Source organism: Xenopus tropicalis, chromosome 5 (assembly GCF_000004195.4).
Source record: "Xenopus tropicalis strain Nigerian chromosome 5, UCB_Xtro_10.0, whole genome shotgun sequence".
In the NCBI taxonomy this organism is placed as follows: Eukaryota; Metazoa; Chordata; class Amphibia; order Anura; family Pipidae; genus Xenopus; species Xenopus tropicalis.
In genome coordinates, this window is record NC_030681.2 from 8,199,863 (window position 1) to 8,225,549 (window position 25,687).

The following is a 25,687-nucleotide window of genomic DNA, read 5'->3' on the forward strand; positions in this document are numbered from 1 at the left end:
CAAACACCCCAGCTGTACCGGTGCAGGAATGGCTGCCCCCGGGGCTACACAGCGGGGTATTTATATAAACTATAGTAGGGTTTCTGTAGCAAACACCCCAGCTGTACCAGTGCAGGAATGGCTGCCCCCGGGGCTACACAGCAGGGTATTTATATAAACTATAGTAGGGTTTCTGTAGCAAACACCCCAGCTGTACCAGTGCAGGAATGGCTGCCCCCGGGGCTACACAGCGGGGTATCTATATAAACTATAGTAGGGTTTCTGTAGCAAACACCCCAGCTGTACCAGTGCAGGAATGGCTGCCCCCGGGGCTACACAGCGGGGTATCTATATAAACTATAGTAGGGTTTCTGTAGCAAACACCCCAGCTGTACCAGTGCAGGAATGGCTGCCCCCGGGGCTACACAGCAGCTTATTATATAAAACATAGTAGTGTTACTGTAGCAAACACCCCAGCTGTACCAGTGCAGGGCAACAGTGCATTATATATTTATTACTTTAAAGCTCTTTCATTTTTTAGTGTTACTGTTCCTTTAATACCAGACATTCGAGTTTTCAAAACATAACTCGAATTGAGAAAAGAAAAAAAAAAGTTGAACTTGCCCTTGATAAATCACCCCCCAAGTTAAACCAATTCATCTTTCGGGTTAAGATACCCCTTTGATGGTGAATTACTTTTTAAAAAGTTATTTCTGACTTGCCTCATCCCCCAATAAAGCCATAAATGCCTCTCTGGGATGAAGGGAGGTTGAAACCCCCAAAAACATTGATCAAAGGTGGTCACAATAAATGGGGGGGGGGGGGCAAGCTCCCCAACTGCATATATTGTGTGAGTGTGCAGCTCTGTTACAACTTTGTCTGCCTGTGAGTCCATAGCCATTTCCATAGACAGACAAATGGCACTAACCTGCTCATAAAGGCAATGGCCCAAATGAGGGATAAAGGGTAACTAATCCTCTGCACTCTGTGGTTTGAATAAAAGGCAAAATCAAGGAGTTGTTTAATGTATTTTAATAGCAAACTTACAGGAACAGCACAGAAGACAGACAACATTAAAAACATGAACTTGCATGTCTGACAACTCAGTTAGAAAAAAAAAAAAACAAAAACCAAAAAAAAAAAAAGAAAAAAAAGTATTGTGAATGGGTGGAATTGTCTATGTGGTAAAAATGCTACAAACACCATTAAGTTGCCATCGATAAGAAATTTACTTGTTTAAAAAAACCCAAATGCTGGCATTGTCCAGAAACGTCGAACAGATTTCATTTGTAATTCATTATAAACGGTTGAATATTGTTCTCTGGATGATTGTTTCCCCCCCAACCCCTTGTTTTTTTGTTTTTACTGCATTTTATTCATGACACCCCCCTGCACTTATACTGAAAAGTCACACACAAATGAAAATGGAAGAAAATTGCCCCAAACCTGATTCTGTCCCCTAAATCTCCATTCACAACCATATATTTAGGTACCTTTTAACCCCATGGAAAAAATATCTAACGCTCATAACTACCAATAACAGGAAGAAGAGATTTAAATTTTTTTTTATTAAGGTTTGAAGATGACAGGGTTTTCTCACGGGTGCGTTTAAGCGCGTTCTCCACGTATGCGACGTGCTAGCTGGATGTCTTTTGGCATAATTGTGACACGTTTGGCATGGATAGCACACAGATTGGTGTCTTCAAACAAACCCACCAGGTAGGCCTCGCTGGCCTCCTACAGACAGAGAGAAGGAGAGCGTTAGCAAAGGTAATAAAAGCACCTTTCATACTTACATTTAAATTCAAGTACAGGTCCCTTATCTGGAAACCCGTTATCCAGAAAGTTCCAAATTAATGAAAGGCCATCTCCCATAGACTCCATTATATGAAATTAATTCTAATTTTTAAAAATGATTTCCTTTTTCTCTAATAAAAAAACAGTACCTGTACTTGATCCCAACTAAGATATAATTACCCCTTATTGGGGCAGAACAGCCCTATTGGGTTTATTTCATGGTTAAATGATTCCCTTTTCTCTGTAATAATAAAACAGTACCTGTACTTGATCCCAACTAAGATATAATTACCCCTTATTGGGGGCAGAACAGCCCTATTGGGTTTATTTCATGGTTAAATGATTCCCTTTTCTCTGTAATAATAAAACAGTACCTGTACTTGATCCCAACTAAGATATAATTACCCCTTATTGGGGGCAGAACAGCCCTATTGGGTTTATTTCATGGTTAAATTATTCCCTTTTCTCTGTAATAATAAAACAGTACCTGTACTTGATCCCAACTAAGATATAATTACCCCTTATTGGGGGGCAGAACAGCCCTATTGGGTTTATTTAATGGTTAAATGATTCCCTTTTCTCTGTAATAATAAAACAGTACCTGTACTTGATCCCAACTAAGATACAATTACCCCTTATTGGGGGCAAAACAATCCTATTGGGTTTATTTCATGTTTAAATGATTTTTTAGTTGACATAAGGCATGAAGATTTAAATTACTGAAAGATCCAGAAAGCCTCGGGTCCCAAGCATTCTGGATAATTGGTCCTATACTTATCACTTAAATGTAATGTTTAACTGTAATACAGTTGCCCTTTAGTTTGCACACTCCTGACAATGGTCACTTTATCATCTAAAAATGTTGACATAAGTGTGTAATTTGCCTCCCAAACTTGACACAATTCCTGCAGCTTTCAGCTCATACACCATCTAGTGGACATTATTTCCTATACAGCCTTATAAATACTTAAATATAAAGTTAGGTAAACAGCAAAATTATATTAGTTACCTTTAATCCCTTCAGCACATAAAGAGGTCAGTATCCAGCAGATCTCTGCAATTAACCTAATACACTATTTTTGTGCTGATGCCAGTTACGCTGCCATAGCTACCAGCCAGCAGAGATCATATCCAGCAATTCTAGACAGGGCCCTCTATACCCATTTGTATTGGTTATCAGGTTTAATATATGAATACCATAGAGTATGTGTTTACAATAACAATACCAACAGTGATTCTACGGTGAGCAGCAGTGAAGAGGTTAAGCAGGGTAAAGTGATGGAATGTTTCATTTAAACCAACATAACCTGGGTTAATATTTATAGGGGTTACAGCTATGTTAATAAAGGACCAATGAAGTGCGGATAAGGGTTTGTTTTGAGTTCAATGTTAAAACTTTACTTTTAAACTTAGCACAAACCCATTCTACATGGTAACCCCAAATTAGTCGGTCACCCTCTCCAGCTAATACAGCAACTACGATTGTGCAAGTCTGCTGTAAGCAACAAACAAGATGACTTCAAGGCCTCTACTCACACTCATGAATATAGAATATACACGCTTGCTGGGGGTGAAGATATTTGCAACCTTGAATGATGGCAGAAAGAGTAAAGGTGGCCATGCACGCTAAGATCCGCTCACTTGGCAAGGTTGCCAAACGAGTGGATCTTTTCCTGATATCTCAATATCGGGCTAATTCAGCCGTTTGGCCCTGGGGCCAAATAATTGAATTAGAATGACGCGTATAGGTGTCTGTCGGTTCGGGGACCGCATCACAATCAGACTAAGTTTCAAACCTGCCTGATGTTTCAGGCCAGATGTTGGTCGGGCAGGCCCGTCGTTCCTGCCCATGCATGGGCCGATAAGCTGATTAAACGGTCTAAGGGACCAATATCGGCAGCTAAAATCGGCCTGTGTATGGCCCCCTTTAGAACCCAATGCTGAAGCTGATGGAATAAGCCGAGCAGACATTTGGGTTCTCCTCTTGTACATAAGCCCAACATAAAAGACATTACCTGCAAAGCACCAATAGCAGCGCTCTGAAAGCGCAAATCTGTTTTGAAGTCCTGAGCGATTTCACGGACCAGACGCTGGAAGGGAAGCTTGCGAATCAGAAGCTCAGTGGATTTCTGGTAACGTCTGATTTCACGCAGAGCGACAGTACCCGGCCTGGGGAAAAAGAGCACAGAAACCTTGGTAAAGATTCTTTGTTTTTGTATAATGAAATGTAATTCTAATAAACTGAGTATTATTATTATTAACATTTATTTATAAAGCGCCAACATATCCCGCAGCGCTGTACAATAAGTGGGTTTCATACATTGGACATACAGAGTAACATATAAAGCAATCAATAACCGATACAAGAGGTGAAGAGAGCCCTGCCCAAAAGAGCTTACAATCTACAATACACTAAACAATTTCAATGACTAATATTTGTCTGTAAAATGTTCAATTAACAGTAAGCAGTATCTGAGCATATTCTCGGCACTTCTGGTTCTGACCGTAGCAGATGCCGGCTGTGATTAATTATACACTGTGTCAAGAGTTAAAACCAGGAAACGGATAAAATGTTTAGTATATTTAACATTAAAACCAAAAAAATGTTGTGGTTCAGTGGTTATCAGATAACACACCGAAACGTTCTTCCAGCTGCTTATTAGTCACGTTTCTAAGATTTAAGGATGAAAGTTTTCACCCTCTCGAGTTTCCCGGAACAGTTTAAAAAGGGGGGAGTTACAAAATCCCTAAACTGTCGGATTTGATATATTAGTTATTGATATTCTTCTAATCGACACATTTATCGCCTTTTATCAATAGAGCAAATGGTCTATACTTGTATTGTAATGTTGCTATGTAGAAACACCAGAGGGTTGGAAATGAAAAAACTCATTTTCAGGAAAGAAAAAAAATAAAAATAGAAAGTCATTTAAGGTGCATTTCAGGAGAACAATTAAATTGTGTGTTTTGAAGGTGAATTTCCCCTTTATTGTACAATGGAATCTTGCTTATAATTACACACAGAACAGTTTTTGGGAGGAGATTACTGGTGCGTGGGCTGAGCCAGTCGATACCTGGGGCACCCATGGGTTCACGCTGACAAGTACAGACGAGCACCCCCCCAAGGTATATAAAGCAAGAGTAAATGTTGGGCCGGGTCGGGGAATTCAGAACCCTCACATCATAAGTGAAGTCCCCTAAAAAAAAACTGCTCATAACTCAAAAGGTGAAGCAAAATGATTTCAGTAGGATTGGGTCAGCTAATGTGTGGGTTTTACCAGACCTCTGCGCACTGCTGCTATTTCAGCCTATAGCGCCCACTCCTGGGCACAAGTGAATATGCAGGGATAGAATATATTAAACACACCACGCTCCTGTAACACCATGTTGAACATCTAATGGCTGCCAATGTGTTACAGTATTTAGAGTTATTATAACCTGAGCACTAGGTGTGTATATTATTCTGCTTTTCAATACACATTTTCGTACTTTTCTGGATGAGGGCTTGTAGGTCAAGAAATGAAAAGAATCCACAATCCCATTAGGGATATCCATTGTTTTGTCAGTTGGGCAGGTCTGGCTCAAACAATATTCCTTTCCATCATTTGGTTTACTGTTCCCGACTGGCACCTCTACATGCCAGTTTGATCAGTGGTTCCCAACCTTTTTTGGACCACAGACCGGTTTCAAGCAAGACATTTTTTCCAAGGACCGGGGATGGGGGGGTGAGGCACAACTAGTGCTAGTTAACAGTTTAATAAAGTACTTTGGTCCTTGTCGTAATCAGTAGAAATCTTCCTGGGCTTTGTCATGGCTGTGTAACGCATTAGGGAGTTTGGATCACAAGTAATTGGGACCAGAGGTGGCCCGGTTCAGCACAGCCCATGGTCCGGTACCGGTCCCCGGACCGGTGGTTGGGGACCCCTGAGTTTGATGAATCCTATTGCCAATATAGCAGCCTTCATTGTTGTTCTATGTAACAACAGTCTTTCCCAATGATTGAAGGTCTAGATAAAGCCATACATTTGGAATGTGGCTACTTGCAGCTCTTCCATGATGCCAAATAGTACAACCTAGCCCTGCGGCGAACACCACATTGATCCCCACCATCTCAGAAAAGCAGCATCAATCAAACCTCCTTTCCTTCCAGCAGCCGTGGGCAGGCAGAGATCACTCAGACTTGGGCATTTCCTAGCAATTCCCCCCTGACTGTGCAAGTGTAAGCCATAGGTAACACAGAACTCATTCATACGGAACGAAGCAGCTGCGGGCAGGGAAGGCAGTTTTGATTTACAAGGTTCTCTCTAAAGCTGCCCACATACAGCCCAATAAAACCTGCCGACTCAGCCCCTCCAGAGAGCAGTTTACTGGCCCCCATGTAAGGGCCTCTTCCAACAGCCCGACTGACATCTGCCCAACAATAGGCCAGATATGTATCAGGAAGGCTTGAAAACCCTTTTGGGCGAGGACCACATTAGTACATTGATGCAGTCTGCTATAGCATATGATCACTGGCCCAGTGGGCAAACAGTTGTATTAGACTAATTTGCCAAGAACACAGGGAGCCAAATCATATAAAAATCTGCTCATTTGACGACCTTGAAAAATGGGCTGATCTAATTGCTTATGACCAAGAAATACTGAAAGAATATGAACAAACAGTAACTGAACTACTCAAGGTATATTTTATAGTCAAAGGATTCTTAACCTATGGGCCAAGACCCCCAAACATGGGTCCCCGTACTGTTTGGGTCTGCCAATACTTTACTGGTTTAATCTTTCATCCTAGCATAGTAAATAGTAATTCAAGTGAGATACGAAAATTGAATTATTGGGCAACAAATCTAACGGTCTCCATACATGGGACGATTCTAGCTGCCGATATCGGTCCCTAAGACCAGTGTTTTTCAACCTTTTTTGGGCAAAGGCACACTTGTTTCATGAAAAAAATCACGAGGCACACCACCATTAGAAAATGTTAAAAAATTTAACTCTGTGCCCAGCAGCAGTGCCCCCCTAGTACACTGGTGCCCAGCAGCAGTGCCCCCCTAGTACATTGGTGCCCAGAGCAGTGCCCCCCTAGTACATTGGTGCCAAGAGCAGTGCCCCCCTAGTACATTGGTGCCAAGAGCAGTGCCCCCCTAGTACACTGGTGCCCAGCAGCAGTGCCCCCCTAGTACATTGGTGCCAAGAGCAGTGCCCCCCTAGTACATTGGTGCCAAGAGCAGTGCCCCCCTAGTACATTGGTGCCCAGCAGCAGTGCCCCCCTAGTACATTGGTGCCCAGCAGCAGTGCCCCCCTAGTACATTGGTGCCCAGAGCAGTGCCCCCCTAGTACATTGGTGCCCAGAGCAGTGCCCCCCTAGTACATTGATGCTCAGCAGCAGTGCCCACCTAGTACATTGGTGCCAAGAGCAGTGCCCCCCTAGTACACTGGTGCCCAGCAGCAGTGCCCCCATAAGTCAGTGTGCCCCGTGGCCCCCCCTAATACATTGGTGCCCAGCAGCATTTTACTCTTCGGCGGCTTCAGCAGCATCTTCCCCTCTCACGCGCGCCGCCTCTGCACTTCTGCCTACACGTGACCGCACACAGGCCCTTTTATAATGTTGCGCCCCGTGCGTACTGACGTCACCCGTACACACGGGGCGCAACCAATGACAGGGCCCGGATTTTTTTTTTCAAAGTAAAAATTGCGGCCCTGCCTACGGCACACCACACTAGTGTGCCGCGGAACAGTGGTTGAAAAACGCTGCCTAAGACCGTCTCTGCAGCTTATCACCCCGTGTAGGGGCACTAACGATGGGCCTGCCCGACCTACATCTGGCCTGAAATCGGCCAGAAATCGATTGGGCAGGTTTAAAAATTTAGCCGGATCAAGGACCACATGCGGTCCCCGAACCAACTGCGCCTATGCCCGTCTAATTCCCTGGGGCCAAACGACCAAATTAACCCGATATCGCCCACCCGTAGGTGGAGATATCGGGAGAAGATCAGCTCACTTGGTGACCTTGCCAAGCGAGCGAATCTCAGCGTGTATGGCCACCTTAATTCGCCAATTAAAGTTATAGATAGTACATATTAAGGTCAAGGTCTTGCATTTCCTCCTTTATGTAAAGCGTATAGGTAATTAGCAAGCCACAGTCTCTGGAGAGAGCCTTGGCATTCTGTAGCTGGGGGCACACCAGGAGGCAACCCACCATCACCAACACGCTGCACTGTGCATCCATGGCTAATCTGGCTCTACACACAGCACTGCCCATAGCCAGCAATGCATACAGGGAGCTGCACATTATCAGCAGCAAGGAAATATCACTGGGGTTAAACACATCTCCGGCATTCTCCAGGGGGCACCTAGGGTAACACTAGTTGTTATGGACACAGGCAAGCGAGCTCCCAATAGGACCCTCGGGTAGCATTGCCAACTACAATCGTGCCATATTTAAACGCTGCAGCTCATTTGACTCTAGCCTTAAAGGGGTTGTTCACCTTCAAATTAACTTTGCTATGTGGAGACAATGTGCAATTGATTTTCATTTATTTTTTGTGTTTTTTGTAATTAACCACTCTCTTTTGCAGCTCTCCAGTTTGGAATTTCAGAAGCCAACTGGTTGCTAGGGTCTTGTTTACCTCAGCAACCAGGCAGTGGTCCGACAGGATATGAATATAAAAAGTAAAAATAAAATTGTAAGCTCACAGAGCAATAGTTTGGCTGCTGGGGGTCGGTAACCCCTCCCAACCTGTTTGAAAGCTGTAAAGATGTACAGGAGGAAGGCAAATAATTCAGCTGAAACTGAATCCTTCAAAAAAAAAAAAAAAAAGGCTGGATTCGGCCCAGATCCCGAACCAAATCCGGGATTCCGTGCATCCCTATCTATAACTGACCTTTAAGTTAACATACAAGGGTATAGTTAAAAAAAAATCTACATTCCTTCCAATCAAAACATTCTACTCTAGATGTCTTTTAATATTACTGATAGATTAAGAAAGAGAATCTGTAAGTTATATCCCACTGACAGGTCCTGAATATATATATATATATACATATACATATATATACATATATATACACATCTATACATATATATACATACATAATCAACAAAAGTTTTCAGTGAAATAAACAACCATTTATTGGCTCAAAATTAAACAAAATTCAAAAAGCAAAGATACTATACCAAACAATGGATAGGGTGCATCTCCAGTGCCTCATGGTACCCACTCACCTAAAGCGTTTCGCACCATTGGGTGCTTCATCAGAGGAGCCAATAAATGGTTGTTTATTTCACTGAAAACTTTAGTTGATTGATTATATATAGATGTCTTCATTGCTGGCCTTAGGTTCTCAAATACTCCATGGTCGCAGCACATTCAACTCAATACAAGCCTAATACAGATACATTTCAGCTACTGGTTGAGTATAATGTGGTGCGGTTAGGAAACATTGGGAAAAAATGTTTTCAATCTCACAGACTTCATTCAAGCAATACCTAAAGAAAGCAGCTGATGGACTGTGGGTGTTATAGTTGAACAGCTGCAGGCCAGACATTGCCATTCCAGCATCGACAGAGTTAAAGTGTAAGACTACAGGCACTCCGGTGCCCTCTAGTGGCTGCTTGTGGCACGGCTCCGGCACAGAATAGTCCCATGGCAGGTGGGAACGGTGCCAGATCCGGCGGACTGAGGGGACCTCGGAGCAAACCCAATATCCTACCCAAATATAAACTGCCGACATTACAAAATAGTCACAACTCGCCGGCTGCGCAAATGGGATAATTCAACTTATAAACAAACCCAAGCCCTCAAAAAAAAATAATTTTTTTAAATAAAAAAATGGAAAAATTTATAAAAAAAAAAAAAAAGATAATTTCTCGCCATTAGTAATGCGCTCAAATGAAGCGATAATAGTGCAACCAATAGACTTGCACTGAGACTGAGGCCTATCTGCCTTGCAGGCATTGCCCAGGGGCCAAACCCATTCTATGTCACCTCATTCCTGAGAAGAAAATTGCTTTAAAAATGGTTTAAAAACACTCCATAAAAGATAAAATGTAAAAAAAAATAAAAATAAATAAAATGTCAGGGGGAAATGTCAGCTTGGGATGAGCCTGCAGGGAGACAGGCCTGTCTGTGCTGATTCCGTGCGGCAGTGAATGGGTTAACAGGGACTAAGCGCTTCTGCATTAGGAAATCCTATAAGAACAGGTAGATTCTACTGCGCATGCGTGCTCCCGGCTCTCCCTTCCCCCGGTACCTGTAACGGTGAGGTTTCTTCACCCCTCCGGTAGAGGGCGCACTCTTCCTGGCGGCCTTGGTGGCCAGCTGCTTCCTGGGAGCCTTCCCACCGGTGGACTTACGGGCTGTCTGCTTGGTACGGGCCATTTCCCTTTAGTCGGATGAGTCCTAGAGCTGCTCCGGTGGCGGAGAGGGGGTGAGGGGGTACCGGTAGATAAGGGAGAGGGGGGGGGCAGAAACAGAAGAGGAGAATTAATAGGAGAGAAGCGGGACGGGAGCGGAAGGCACAGGCTGCGGCGGCGGCGGGGGTTCCATTCATCCCATATGAGCTGATTTCAAACAGTGGCGCTATCAGCCTGCTCCTTTACTCACCGATACCCAACCTGCCCCCCCCCCCCGCCCCTGCATTGGTACAGCCCGCCTCAGAATGGGGCAACCCATCCCTCCAACCCCTGGGAACAAGGGGGACCCTGGAACCCCAGCCTGAGCCCTGCTCCTGGCACCCACACTGCTATGGGAGAAACATTCAGCACTTCCAGCATTTCCCTGATACACAGAAAATGAGTGGAGAAATAATTATTGGGGGGGGCGGGGGGGGGGTGTTTGAAGCTGACCCCCCCCCCCACCCACCCAAACTACTAATATACTGGGAGTGAATTAAATGCAGCACCCACTGTCTGTCCTGCTAAAGTCACAACTAGTACAATATCACATACACAGCACCCCAGTAAAGCAATGGGCAGTATAATGGTATCATTTATTGGGTGGGGGGGGTATAAAACTGGGGTGCCTGGGGGGTGGGTGGGATATGGGTAGCCTTCCGCTGACACCCTGAGCCCAGTAATATGGGTTAAATAATAATAATAATGGCTACAGTACATACTGAGCAGATTTCTGCCGCAAAGAACTAACGCTCTATTTAAAAAAAAAAACAAGGGGTGCACTAAAACTGGGGGGTCCCCATCACTTGGTGTAAGGGGTATATTAGTCAAGGCATACCAAGCCAGTTCTACACTTCTGTGGCATATAATGGGTTACCATGTCACGCAGACCCCTGTCCTGTGTGTTGGGGGTCAGGGGGTGTACTGTACCCCAATATAAGAGCAGTAGTATTGGGGTGCCTGTGAGATCACACAAGTAGCCCCCCCAAGTATCCCATAAGGAAGAGTAGCCGCCGGACTCTGGCTTCCCGCCTATTAGATACACACTCAATGCGATGCAGCTTTGTACCCCAATTGTAAGCGGAGGGGCAATCTACCCACAAAATGGGGGGCTAATAGTGGGGTATCTGTAAGAGGCAAACCCAGGGTACCCCAGAAAAAGGCTTTCAGCCCCCCAATAGTCTCCTGACACTAAATTACAGAACAACAAAGCAGCAATTATGGCCCACTTATAGGGTACCCCAATATTTTGGGGGTGCCACTGGAAGTAGTGGGAGGGTGAAGACCAAGTGCAGGGAGTCCCAGTTGGGGGGGGTAAGTAGACCCTGATATTGGCTTCCTGCCCCAGCCTGCCAGTGTAAAGCTGCAGCTATCTGCCCCATATGGGGAGGGGGGGTCCCCAATACAGTAAAGGGGGTCTCTAGGACTAGGAGGGGTATATGCGAGTGCCCAAGCCGGGGATAAGGGGGTAATTACAGTCTGATTCTGCCTTCCTGCCCCAGCCTGTTAGGCAATATGACTTACAGAGACCCATTACAGCTATCTGCCCCATGGGGGGGGGGGCTGGGGGGTCCCCAATACAGTAAAGGGGGTCTCTAAGACTATGAGGGGTACATATGAATGCCCAAGCCGGGGATAAGGGGGTAATTACAGTCTGATTCTGCCTTCCTGCCCCAGCCTGTTAGGCAATATGACTTACAGAGACCCATTACAGCTATCTGCCCCATGGGGGGGGGGGCTGGGGGGTCCCCAATATAGTAAAGGGGGTCTCTAAGACTATGAGGGGTACATGTGAGTGCCAAGCTGGGGATAAGGGGGTAATTACAGCCTGACTCTGCCTTCCTGCCCCAATATGACTTACAGAGAACCATTACAGCTATCTGCCCCATGGGGGGGGGCTGGGGGCTCCCCAATATAGTAAAGGGGGTCTCTAAGACTATGAGGGGTACATGTGAGTGCCAAGCTGGGGATAAGGGGGTAATTACAGCCTGACTCTGCCTTCCTGCCCCAGCCCATTAACCCCTATGCTTTATACACTGCAGCCCCATGGGGGGGGGGGCTCCCCAATAAAGGGAAGGGGGGGGGTTGTAGGACTATGGGGGGTATGTAAGTGCCAAGAAGGGGCGGGGCTGGGGCAATTCCAGCCTGACTCTGCCCTCCTGCCCCAGCCGGTTATTGCCTGTGACTGTAACATTGCAGCAATGTGCCCCATGTGGGGGGGGGGCTCCCCAATAAAGGGAAGGGGTAAGTATAACAATGTGGGGTACAGTGAGCACAGGGCAGCCCCAGCCATAAGTGCCCCAATTGCCCCGGCCTGTGGCTGCCAGGCGGCTGGGAGTTGCTGGGGGGGGGGGGGAGGAACATGGAGACCGAGACAAGATGGAGAAGCAAGAACCGAAGCGCAGGGCACAGCCCCGGGGCATTTGCAGCCGATTTGGGGCACTTTCCCGCGATATAAAGCCCTTCCTGCCCGGCCGGGGGGCTGCCCGGGGGTGCGGGGGGCAGCTTGCTGGTCCCCCCGGGGGTGAGAGGGGGCAGTTGGGCGGGATGTGACCGAGTGAAGGGGCCCGGGAGGGACAGAGCCACAGACGAGGCAGCTCGGTGAGAGCAGGAGAGGGATACCCGGCTGCACCAACTATTCCCGGGCCGGAAAGTTTCCGGGAGCCGCTAGATGGAGGCCAAGTAGGGCCCCTGGTGGTTGTGCGGGGCCCCGGCGTGGGTTTGGGGGGTTTCCGGTAGCTTTGGCCCCAGGAGCCCCCACATAAAAACTTACCGATTCCCGGCTGGCTGGAAACACAGAATACTGCCTGCTGCACACACAATCGGAAAATGGCCGCCACTGGCGGGTCCCATAAGCACCGCCTCCCCGCGCCTCAGCCAATCAGGAACAATGGGGGGTGGGACCAACGCTCTGTGTACAAACACAAAGACACGCTCACATACTCACTCTCCTCACTGCTGCTTAGGGGGGTACCGGCCTGTCCTTCTGGGGGTACCGGCCTGTCCTTCTGGGGGTACCGGCCTGTCCTTCTGGGGGTACCGGCCTGTCCTTCTGGGGGTACCGGCCTGTCCTTCTGGGGGGTACCGGCCTGTCCTTCTGGGGGGTACCGGCCTGTCCTTCTGGGGGTACCGGCCTGTCCTTCTGGGGGGTACCGGCCTGTCCTTCTGGGGGGTACCGGCCTGTCCTTCTGGGGGTACCGGCCTGTCTTTCTGGGGGGTACCGGCCTGTCCTTCTGGGGGGTACCGGCCTGTCCTTCTGGGGGGTGCTGGGATGCTTACACTGGAACTGTACTGGGAAGCTGGGCTAGCTGTACTGGGACTGACTGGGTTGCTGGGCTACCTATACTGGAAGCCCTGGACTGGCTGTACAAAGGGGCTGAGCTGCCTGTACTGTGGGCTCTGGACTGACTGTGCTGAACTGGGCTACTGGGGGCAGGGGTGTGACTACAGAGGAAGCAGACCCTGCGGGGGGGCCCAGTGAGACCCTAATAAATGAGTAATGTTAATATACAGCAGGAGAAAAATATCAGCTTACCAGTATTTCAGAGCCCTAAATTCAATTTGCTATGCGGTACTGTGATTCTGGACTGGTTGTACTACTAGGTTTATGTGTGATTGCTGCTCTGCCTGTACTGGATTGCTGAGCTGCCTTTACTGGTTCTTTACTGGTTAAGCCCATTACATACCAGCATTGGTTTGGGCCACTGGGATTTACCTGAGGGGTAAGAGAGTTAACCGATTCCAGACGTTACTGTCTATAAGAATTGGGCAGTGTGATTTAATATGCCATATGCTGAGACTGCCTTCGGCCCTTTCTATCTAGGTCTGGATCCAGTAGTGAGCACCAATATGTGTAATTGTTAGGGTGCAACTACGATCCCCAAGTTCACAAGCAAGGGAGACTAACAGGCCTGGACTGGCAATCTGCGGACTCTGGCAAAGGCCAGAGGGGTTGCTGTAAGCTCAATATCAGGGTTCATTTTGAATCCCAGTCCAGACCCAGTGACTAGGTCAGTGATCCCCAACCAGTGGCTCAGGGGCAACATTTTGCTCCCAGTGGCCTTAAAGCAGGGGCTTATTTTTGAATTCCTGACTTTGGTTGCATAAAATCTAAGTATAATGCCAAATAGAGCCTTCTCTAGGCTGCCAGTCCACATAGGGGCTATTAAGTAGCCAATTATAGGCTCTTAATTGTGCCCCCAGGAACCTTTTTCATTCTTGTGTCGCTCCCCAACACTTTTTCTATTTAAATGTGGCTCATGGGTATAAAAGGTTGGGGATCCCTGGACTAGGTCGTGCCCTATAGTATTTCTCAGGTAAGTCTGTCTTCCCTGGGATGTGTTGCTCAATCAAGGCATTAAGGCTAAAAGCCATGAGGTGATTAGTCAACCATGGTTAAATCTCTGCTACATGGGGGGGAGACTAATCTCCATGAGATGCCTTTCCCCTGGCAATAAAGTGAATTGCAGCTGAAAAGGCATACGCGGTGATTTACTTTCCAAAGTCACGCAAAGTTTCCTCCTGCAGGCGACTTCACACAACTTTGGAAAATGAAGTGATGCATATTCCTCACCACTGGTAATTCACTTTGTTGCTGGTGGAAAGGCATTTTGGGGAGATTAGTTGACCGCTGTAGCCAGGATTAACTGCATGTGCATGGGCCATGAGCCTAAATGTTGCCATACACTAGAAGATTTTGGCGAGGTCCCCAAGTGAGCAGATCTTCTCCTGATCTACCCAATTTTTACCCCTGATGGGGTAGGCCCGTCAGGGGTGCCCATACTTGGGCAGATAAGATGCTGAATCGGTTTAAAGGACCCAGATTGGCAGCTAATATTTGCCTGTGTATGGCCACCTTAAGGCTTGCCCTGGCTTTGTGCTAGTGGGCTGGACATTACACTGGACTAGTCAGGGTCAAACTTGGCCACAGGGACACCGGGAAAATACCCAGTGGGCCCCAGCGGCCCAGACCCGACCCTATTGCTGCTTCCTCTGGCCTCTGATGTCCTCCCCTGACGCGTTTCACATAGCGTTCAGGGGAGGACGTCGGACAGGGGCCCCTGCGGGGGTGGGGTTTAGGGGGGCAGGGAGGGGGACGGACTGGGGGATGCAGGGCCCTCCGGGGCTGCCGCCACAGGAGCCATGCACCCCCTAAGGTGCCTCCTCTGGCGGCAGCCCCGGAGGGCTCTGCATCCCCCAGTCCAACCCTGGGACTAGTAGAAAGTCCCAATGTTGATCCAATACTTTGCAGTATGGAATGAAAATGGCAAATAAGTGAAGTGACCACTTTGCACATTACAGGTAGGGACACACGAATCCAGGATTTGGTTTGGGATAGGTTCGCCCGAATCCGGTAGGTACAGGGCAACATTCATCTTCTGTTCATAACTGTCCCTGGCCAAGGAAAGTGCAAAGAAATGACATTCAGAGTCATGACACGGAAGCTCAGATTTATGTCTGACAAGTAACTGAAGCCTCGACTTTAATGTCTTTATTGCTTTAATTAAGGAGGCTTAAAATAACTGCAACAGGCATAAAGCGCATTGAGGTGTGTTATCCTCAGACATAAAGGCAGCGGCGCTGCGTATCTTCTATTCTAACAGCACAATGACCTTCAGAATGAACGGGGGCAAGTTACTCTAGGCTAGGGGTGTCAAACTGGTGGCACTCATGGTTTTCTTGATGACAATCTTCAGCTGAGCATTCTGGGACTTTTCTATATAAGGGGCAGGCTGTCCTGGCACTCCAGATGCTAAATCAAGGTATTGCAGCTGGATTAGTGCAGAAATGCTGGCAGTTGTAGTCATAAAACATCTGTAATTCTTCTTAAAGGGGATTTATCATGTTTTAATTGTATTTTTTTTTTTATTACAAAATAGACAATACTGATAACTGTCTCTACCTACGTGTTTTAGCAGAAACGATTCTCAGTATTGTCTATGGCAGGGTATTCTGTAGCCATGACAATACGAGCGTGTCATAGCTTTTAGTGCCTGCTGCTGTGCCCCTAGCATGGTTTTTATTATTATGATTAACATTTATTTATAAAGCGCCAACATATCCCGCAGCGCTGTACAATAAGTGGGTTACATACATTGGACATACAGAGTAACATATAAAGCAATCAATAAGCGATACAAGAAGTGGAGAGCTCTGCCCAAAAGAGCTTACAATCTACAAGGAGGTTTTTGCATCCTTGTGATGTTAGCAGAGGGGCTCAGTTTGGGCTGGGTCCAGTTAGGACTATTTCAGGCTCAGCTGGGATCTCATCTCTCTTTTCTATTGTGCCTTCATTACTGAACTGAGTTGCTGGCCAACACAGTGTCTCAGGAGCCCACAATGCATTTGTCAGGACTTAAGGTGGCCATGCATGGACAGATTTGGGTCCTACAGCCCGATTTGGCAGCTTATCTGCCCATGTATGGCCACCCCCAATAGGCCTACCTGACCAATATGTGCCCGAAAATTAGCCAGATATCGATCAGGCAGGTTTGAATTCAGATCAGGGACCATATCGTCTCATTGATGCGGCCCTTGCTCCTACAGGTTCTATTCCCGTCACTGTAATTCGATTACAGATTAAAAGTGGCCATAAACGTAGCACGAAAGATCGTTCCCACCCTCCACTAACGTTCAGGGCTGAATCGTCAGATATGGAGGTAGAAACAATAGAAATTCTACCTCCACCTGATGATTCAGTACTAAACGTAGATTTTGCTCGGGCACCTTGAATGGCGGCCAATCAAAATCTTTTAACCTGGCCGATCGACAAGACGACCACTATCTGCAGCCTTTTGTCAGTCACCTCTTTGAGCCGCCATCCACACACTGATTATTGTACGAAACAAGGTTTTGTATGATAATTACGGTGCGTGTATGGCCGGCTTTACTCTAATATCGGCCACCTTAGGTCGGCATATCAGTGGAAAGATCAACTCGCTTGGTGACCTTGCCAAATGAGCGGATCTTATAGTCTATGGCCACCTTTAGCCCTGTTTGAAGTCAGAGAAGAAGGGTAGTAGCTGGGTGAGCCAGTGACTTAGTTCAGTAAAAGGGGCTATGGGGAACAGATTGTCTGGATTTGGAAGTATTAAAAAATTAGGGATGCACCAAATCCAGGATTCGGCCAAAATCCACAACAGAATTCGGCCAAATCCATGTGCCTGGCCAAACCGAATGCAAATCCATGAAATCACGTGACTTTTTGTCACATAAGCACTTAATCATGCTAACAATGCAGTCCTGTTTAACCTTTCCACAACCTTACGGGGTTCGGTCAAATCCCAAAATAGTGCATCCCTATAATAAATATTTACATACACCCAGCTCAGGATAGATCCCCTTTAATTGCTTATGAAGTAGACAAAATCTGCAATTGGTCTTCATTTGTATTCAATTAAAAAAAACGTTTTTAATTAACTAACATCCCCTTGGCTTGTAAGCTGGCTGCGGAATTACACAATATTCTGCTGCAGGCTGTTTCAGAAGAAAGAGAAGGGCACTCGTTTGCTAATACTGGGGATATTTGCCCCAGCGCAGTAACCTATAGTAACCAATCAATGATTTGCTTTCACTATTCTAGCTAAACTGCTGAATGATTTGCCGAGTTACTGCCCTGGGGTTAGTGCAGCTTTAGTAAAGAGTCCCTGTATTTTGATTCATGAGTTGCAAGTTTGGACGCATTTGTGTCTAAAGGGGATTTCATCCATTATCCATACATGTACAGTTGCTAGAGTTTCAGTGGCTTCAGGTAAATCACCAGATAAGGTCTGGCCCACTACAAATATACATACAATGTACTTGCTGATACATTTTTAATTCCGCTGGTACACTTCTTAAGGTGGCCATACAGCGGCTGATTTTAGCTGCCAGTATCAGCCCTCTAGACCAGTGTTTTTCAACCTTTTTTGGGCAAAGGCACACTTGTTTCATGAAAAAAATCACGAGGCACACCACCATTAGAAAATGTTAAAAAATTTAACTCTGTGCCCAGCAGCAGTGCCCCCCTAGTACATTGGTGCCCAGCAGCAGTGCCCCCCTAGTACATTGGTGCCAAGAGCAGTGCCCCCCTAGTACATTGGTGCCCAGCAGCAGTGCCCCCCTAGTACATTGGTGCCAAGAGCAGTGCCCCCCTAGTACACTGGTGCCCAGCAGCAGTGCCCCCCTAGTACATTGGTGCCAAGAGCAGTGCCCCCCTAGTACATTGGTGCCCAGCAGCAGTGCCCCCCTAGTACATTGGTGCCAAGAGCAGTGCCCCCTAGTACACTGGTGCCCAGCAGCAGTGCCCCCCTAGTACATTGGTGCCAAGAGCAGTGCCCCCCTAGTACATTGGTGCCCAGCAGCAGTGCCCCCCTAGTACATTGGTGCCAAGAGCAGTGCCTCCCTAGTACACTGGTGCCCATCAGCAGTGCCCCCCTAGTACATTGGTGCCAAGAGCAGTGCCCCCCTAGTACATTGGTGCCCAGCAGCAGTGCCCCCCTAGTACATTGGTGCCAAGAGCAGTGCCCCCCTAGTACATTGGTGCCCAGCAGCAGTGCCCCACAGTACATTGGTGCCAAGAGCAGTGCCCCCCTAGTACATTGGTGCCCAGCAGCAGTGCCCCCCTAGTACATTGGTGCCAAGAGCAGTGCCCCCCTAGTACATTGGTGCCCAGCAGCAGTGCCCCACAGTACATTGGTGCCAAGAGCCAGCCCCCCTAGTACATTGGTGCCCAGCAGCAGTGCCCCCATAAGTCAGTGTGCCCCGTGGCCCCCCCTAATACATTGGTGCCCAGCAGCATTTTACTCTTCGGCGGCTTCAGCAGCATCTTCCCCTCACGCGCGCCGGCTCTGCACTTCTGCCTACACGTGACCGCACACAGGCCCTTTTATAACGTTGCGCCCCGTGCGTACTGACGTCACCCGTACACACGGGGCGCAACCAATGACAGGGCCCGGATTTTTTTTTCAAAGTAAAAATTGTGGCCCTGCCTACGGCACACCAGGCAACATCTCGCGGCACACTAGTGTGCCGCAGAACAGTGGTTGAAAAACGCTGCTCTAGACTAATTCATCCTGTGTATGAGCACCACCAACAGGCGCCCCCCACCGACATATGGCCTTAAATTGGGCAGATCTTGATCGGGCAGGTTTAATTTTTCCGTCAGATCGGGGACCGCATTGTTCGTTGATTGGTCGCCCACCCTTAGGTGGGCATATCAGGAGAAGGTCCACTCGCTTGGTGATCTTCTTACAGTGTATGGTCACCTTAATTCCCTGTCCGTCCCTCATTTACCTGCACTTCTATGCCCCCTGACCTGCCTCAACCTGCCCCGATGCATGCCTTCACCACCAGTGCCAGACTAGGGTACGTGGTGCCCATCAGAGGACCTGACCTCAAGGTCCTGCTGCCACTGGAAGATAAACAAGCCCACCAAGATTTTTCCTGGTACCTTTTGGGACAGTCTAACCCTGCCTTTTGGGACAGTCTAACACATCCAGGTTCACAGACCCACACCTGACACATCCCATGAATTAACACGCCACCCCTATCAAGTACTGACTGGTAATGTAACATGCCAAAGATGGCAACCCAATTGGCAAGTGTCCATAATATAAACAATCATGGTAAATAGGCTGCAAATGGGGTGGACAGGGGAAGATCAAGGGCAGTGATCCCCAACTTGTGACTTGTTAGGAACATGTTGCTCCCCAACCCCTTGAATTCTGCTCCCGGTGGTCTCAAAGCAGGTGTTTGTTTTTGAATTTCTGGTTAAAAGGCATAAAAACCCAGTGTAATTGCCAAACAGAGCAGGCTTCCAGTCAACATAGGGGGCTACCAATATCCAATTATAGCTCTCATTGGCACCTCCAGGAACATTTTCCATGCTTGTGTTGCTCTCAAAAACGTTTTCCATTTGAATGTGGCTCACAGGTATAAAAGGTTGGGGATCCTGGGTCAAGGGCATCGCATAAGAGGGACCTGGGATCTTATTTCAAAATTGATATCCAAAAGAATAAAGTTAGTAATGGCTGGGAATTTACATTAACGTTGGGGCCACCTTGCCCCACATACAGCCATGTGACTAATTCAGTTTAGAGGAAATAGTACAGTCCAACTGCCCATACTAGCATTTTAGAAACACTTGTTTGTTTACTCACCAAAAAGTTGCATCACAATGGGTGGGGCAAGAACAAATGTATGACTCTTATTACTGGCTGGGCAACTTTTTTACCAGCTTAATTAAGTTGTCTCATAGCAGGTTACACATACAGCATCCTTCCAGCTCACCCACTGCCGCAGCAGTATGATTGCAGGGTGCAAGTTCTGTGAAGTGCTAGTAATAAGAAAAAAGTAAACTGGAGTAGATGCTTACAGGGGAGGGGCAAAGGCATTTGTAACTGAAGCAGTGGGTGGGACTAGAACACTCTGATAGCATCTTCAAGGGGAGGGGCAAAGTATTTGTAACTGAAGCAGTGGGTGGGACTAGAACGCTGATGGAAATTTACAGGGGGTGGGGCAAGGAGTTTTTAACTGAAGCAGTGGGTGGGACTAGAACGCTGATGGAAATTTACAGGGGGTGGGGCAAGGAGTTTTTAACTGAAGCAGTGGGTGGGACTAGAACACTCTGATGTGACTTCACAGCATAAAGGGACATTATTTATTTCCTGATGTTTTATATAACGTGTTTCTGCAGCCTTTACAGATCACATATCATTCCAATCGCTCAGTTCGAAAAGGGAACCTATTATGCAAGCAAAGACTCAATATGAGCTTTATCTCATAGAAAAACTTTCTAAAATATGATTAATTGAAAATGTGGCACCCTTTCTGAATCATTGTTACTCTTCAATAATCCCACTTTGTGGCAGACTGTCTCTCTACATATAGAGCTTGGTATCAGAGTCAGTTTTTGGATGGACAGATATATCTAATATATCACAGGTCTGTGCTCCCTTTGTATGTATGTATGTATATCTTTATTTATAAAGTGCTATTTATGTACGCCGCGCTGTACAGTAGAATACATTAATACAAACAGGGGGTTATGAAGATAATAATAGATAAATACAAAGTATAACAATAAATACAAATAAATACAAGATACAGTTGCAATAAGTCAAAGAGGATGGAGGTCCTTGCCCCGTATAGCTTACAATCTATATGGGAGGGTAACTAAAGGTGGCCATACACGGGCCAATTGTAACTGGCGATATCGGGCAGGTTAAAAGATTTAGTCGGATCAGGGACCGCATTGGCTCGTTGATGCGGTCCCCGAACCGACGGCCCTATTGCCTACATGTTCCCCGTAGGTGGGGGATATCGGGTGAAGATCCGCTCGCTTGGCGACCTCGCCAAGCGAGCGAATCTTCACGTGTATGGGCACTTTTACAGACACAAATAGGCAAATATAAGTGCTGTAGGTCACAGTGGGTGACTACAATATAAGTGCCAGTTCAGGGCTGGAACTAGGGGGAGGCAGAAGAGGCAAATACCTGGGGTGCAACTGTGGGGGGATACTAGGCATGTACCACTTCTGTCACCAGCCCCTAGTTCAGACCCATGTCCCCCCACAACCTCCCCTCTTTTCACTGCCAGGGGGTGAGGTGCCTCGTGACCAAGAGCACAATGAGCATGTGCAGTGCCACTGACGCACAAAAGACAAGAAGGTGAGAAGATGTTGTGGACATCCTTGAAGTCCTCAATGCTGGATGTGTTGTGGAACTTTAATATGTAAAATCCGGCATTTTAATCCATATTCTTTTTTTAAGCTTTATGTCTCATTTAAGGGAGGTTTTGCTGTGGTTCCAAATACAGCAAATAATGATATATATTGATATTGACACAAAGCATAATATAATATAAAGTTACGTATTGAAGGGATAACACCCTATTCTTTGCTGGTAAATATATAACACTGTCACTTGTATGCTGCCTAGGGCTGCCTGGTTAACCCTAATATGAAATGTTACTGTTAGGACACACAGAGCTACTACTAGCTGCTACTTGTCATGGCTACTAAAATAGACAATGCTGATCATTTACTGATAACAGCCTCAACATGTGTTTTAACAGAGGCAATTCTCAGTATTGTCTATGGCAGGATATTTTTTGGCGTTAAGTAGTCGTGGAAAAGTAGGTGCTACAAGTAGCTCCGTGTGTCTTCACCCTTATTCTTTTTGTGTTTCTTTCTTTAACTGCTTCTCTGCAGAGCTTCCCTTATGACCATGGTCCCTGAACAGTCAATCCTAATTGTACTGCCTGAAGGCATCTCTGGCAGGTGGTGGCAATAAAACCATAAAGTCTTATAGTGGTCAGCCAGCCAGCTGGGACATAAGGAATTTACTTGTTTTCAATCTTGGTTTCCTTGGTTAAGCAGGGAATATTTGCAGGGATTATCTCACCTGGTGAAGTAGCCAAACAAGCAGGTCTTTGTTCTGTTTGGCTATGGCTTGGCACCTTGGCCAACTATCAAGATCAATGAGGTTTTTAAACCTGCCGATAGATATACGACCAATCCCACGTAGAGCTGGTTATTGGTTTAGCCCCATAAATAGGCTCTTGACTTGTTCAGTGTGGGCAGGGAGTATAAGCGCATATATGGTCAGCTTTGAGCCAAACTGGCAATCTGTGGATTCTGGAAAATGCCAGAGAGATGCCATAGCCATACACTATTTATAGGGTTGGTGACGGGCTGTTTGGGCCTATTTTGATTCTCAGTCCGGGCCTAGTAAGTTTTACCCAACAATGTAGGTTCCAGGAAGTTAATAATTATGCTTATTATAGCCTGGATGGAGCCAGGGTCGGACTGGGGGGTGCAGGGCCTACTGGGGCTCCTGCCTCAGGGCCCTGCAGGTGCCCCAGCCGGCCGCATCCCCTACCCCCCACCCGACGTCCTCCCCTGAGCGCGCGTAAGTTTAATGCGTTAGGGGAGGAACGTTGGCCGGGCAGGGGGAGTGCTAGCAAGCATCGGGTCTGAGCCACCGGGGCCCACTAGAGCCGGGTCCTGTTTGCAAACAAAACAAAAAGATTTTAGCAGTTGTGACCATCCTGTGCCTGTGATGCAATATGCATAGGGTGTGTGGCTCTTCAGATGGCAGCCAACTGGCCCATGTGCCAAAGGGATGGCTACCATGCTTGGGACCATATATGTTACGGACGCCTTTCTATTTCACTTTCAAACCTGCCTGATCCATGAACATTAGTTCATGGATCAGGCAGGTTTGAAAGTGAAATAGAAAGGCAGCCGTAACATATATGGTCTCAAGCATGGTAGCCATCTCTTTGGAACGTAGAACATTGTTATCGAGTGGGATAGTTGGCCAGCATACACAAACTCATACAAAATAAACTTTCTGTATTCAATTCTCCCTTTTATGGATATAAAATAACATCTACAGTGCCATAATAACCCTTATGCATCAACTGAGGACTCCTATTAGGTGCATAGTCTTAAACAGGAGCAACTGACAGGGTTACAAGGTTTTTATTGTTAAATTAACATCCTGGAAACCACAAGATTCCTTCAACCAAGCAACAATGCTTCCACCAGCCAATCCCTGAAGATTACCTGACTATTGCTACGGCACTCTGCTTCCCGTGTCTATACAGTGCATTAATAATTATATACCTCCTGAATGCTCTAACAAAGCGACATGTCAAGCACAATTAATTACCTAAGGCAATCAATGCGCAGTATGAATACAGATTGTTAAGGTCAGTTGGATACTTTTTTCTGTAAAACTAGTTTATTACAAATATAAATAAAAACACACTTAATTATCACAATAAACTAGACTTATCCTTGTTTTTCAGAGAATCCGTAATGTCTCCAAACCCAGCTCAGAGACCCGTGGGGACCAGAGAATGGTAACATGATCCTGTGTATCTTTCTCCGAGAATAGATTTCCGCTGGGCTCCCTCAGACAATTTCCTATTAAAAATAACAGATAGTGATTTAATTAGGGGGTCCAAATAGGGGAGACAGCCAGGAACCCTGCACATAGTGTGGTCCCAATGACCAGTTGTAGGTAGGAAGTTTAAGGGGAAAGTGGTTTATACAATGGCAAGATGCAAGCCATAGTGGAAAATGGCAGCTGTAGCACTTTATATCAGTGTTGTCTAACCCATGGCTCATCAGTGGCATAATGATAGGGGGGCAAGAAGACCCCACAGCTTTGGTAGGGGGCCCAGAAAGAATGCAGAACTTTTACAACAGGGGGTTACTTTCCTCTCAGGCCTGTGCTACAAAATCGGCAAACATGGAGGGGAGTTTAAGTAGGTCATTCCAGCGCTGCGGAATATGTTGGCACTTTACAAATGTTAATAATAATGGCCAGCGTTGCATTTAGGCCTGGTGGAACTCTAGGCACTGGACCTAAATGCACCCCACCCCCAGCCCCAGTTTGCAAAAGTGATGCAATTCGCACACTTCTTCCCCTTGCGAGTGGTATCTATTATATAGGCACCCAAGGGCTGCCCCCCTCGCCAAAGCTACTGCTCTAGGCACAGGCCCACAGGTGCCTAAATAGAAACACGGCCCTTGTCATGGCATGGAGGGCCAAAATCTGGTCTCCCTGCTAAAAGAAGAGTTGACAGTGTCAGGTCCAGACTAGCATTCAAAATTGTCCCTAGCATTCCAAGTACCCAGAGGCACAAACAGCCCCAACAGCCCAATAAATAGTGACTGTCTGTGGCACCTTACAGCCCCCCTGGCATTCCAAGTACCCAGAGGCACAAACAGCCCCTACCAGCCCAATAAATAGTGACTGTCTGTGGCACCTTACAGCCCCCCTGGCATTCCCAGTACCCAGAGGCACAAACAGCCCCCCAGCCCAATATATAGTGACTGTCTGTGGCACCTTACAGCCCCCCTGGCATTCCCAGTACCCAGAGGCACAAACAGCCCCCCAGCCCAATAAATAGTGACTGTCTGTGGCACCTTACAGCCCCCCTGGCATTCCCAGTACCCAGAGGCACAAACAGCCCCCCCAGCCCAATAAATAGTGACTGTCTGTGGCACCTTACAGCCCCCCTGGCATTCCCAGTACCCAGAGGCACAAACAGCCCCCCCAGCCCAATAAATGGTGACTGTCTGTGGCACCTTACAGCCCCCTGGCATTCCCAGTACCCAGAGGCACAAACAGCCCCCCCCAGCCCAATAAATGGTGACTGTCTGTGGCACCTTACAGCCCCCCTGGCATTCCCAGTACCCAGAGGCACAAACAGCCCCCCCAGCCCAATAAATGGTAACTGTCTGTGGCACCTTACAGCCCCCCTGGCATTCCCAGTACCTAGAGGCACAAACAGCCCCCCCAGCCCAATAAATAGTGACTGTCTGTGGCACCTTACAGCCCCCCTGGCATTCCCAGTACCCTGAGGCACAAACAGCCCCCCCCCAGCCCAATAAATGGTGACTGTCTGTGGCACCTTACAGCCCCCCTGGCATTCCCAGTACCCAGAGGCACAAACAGCCCCCCCAGCCCAATAAATGGTAACTGTCTGTGGCACCTTACAGCCCCCCTGGCATTCCCAGTACCC

General features: G+C 47.2%; 1 protein-coding gene across 1 annotated transcript; it reads right to left on the reverse strand.

The window, feature by feature from the left end:
- Positions 1–1,529: 1,529 nt before the first annotated feature.
- On the reverse strand, positions 1,530–12,970 carry h3-3a (H3.3 histone A). The gene is given in 4 exon segments (NM_001005101.1): positions 1,530–1,716; positions 3,792–3,945; positions 10,027–10,181; positions 12,942–12,970. Coding segments are annotated over 3 exon segments (411 nt in total). The 5' UTR covers positions 10,155–10,181; positions 12,942–12,970; the 3' UTR covers positions 1,530–1,587.
- Between the last annotated feature and the right edge of the window lie 12,717 nt (positions 12,971–25,687).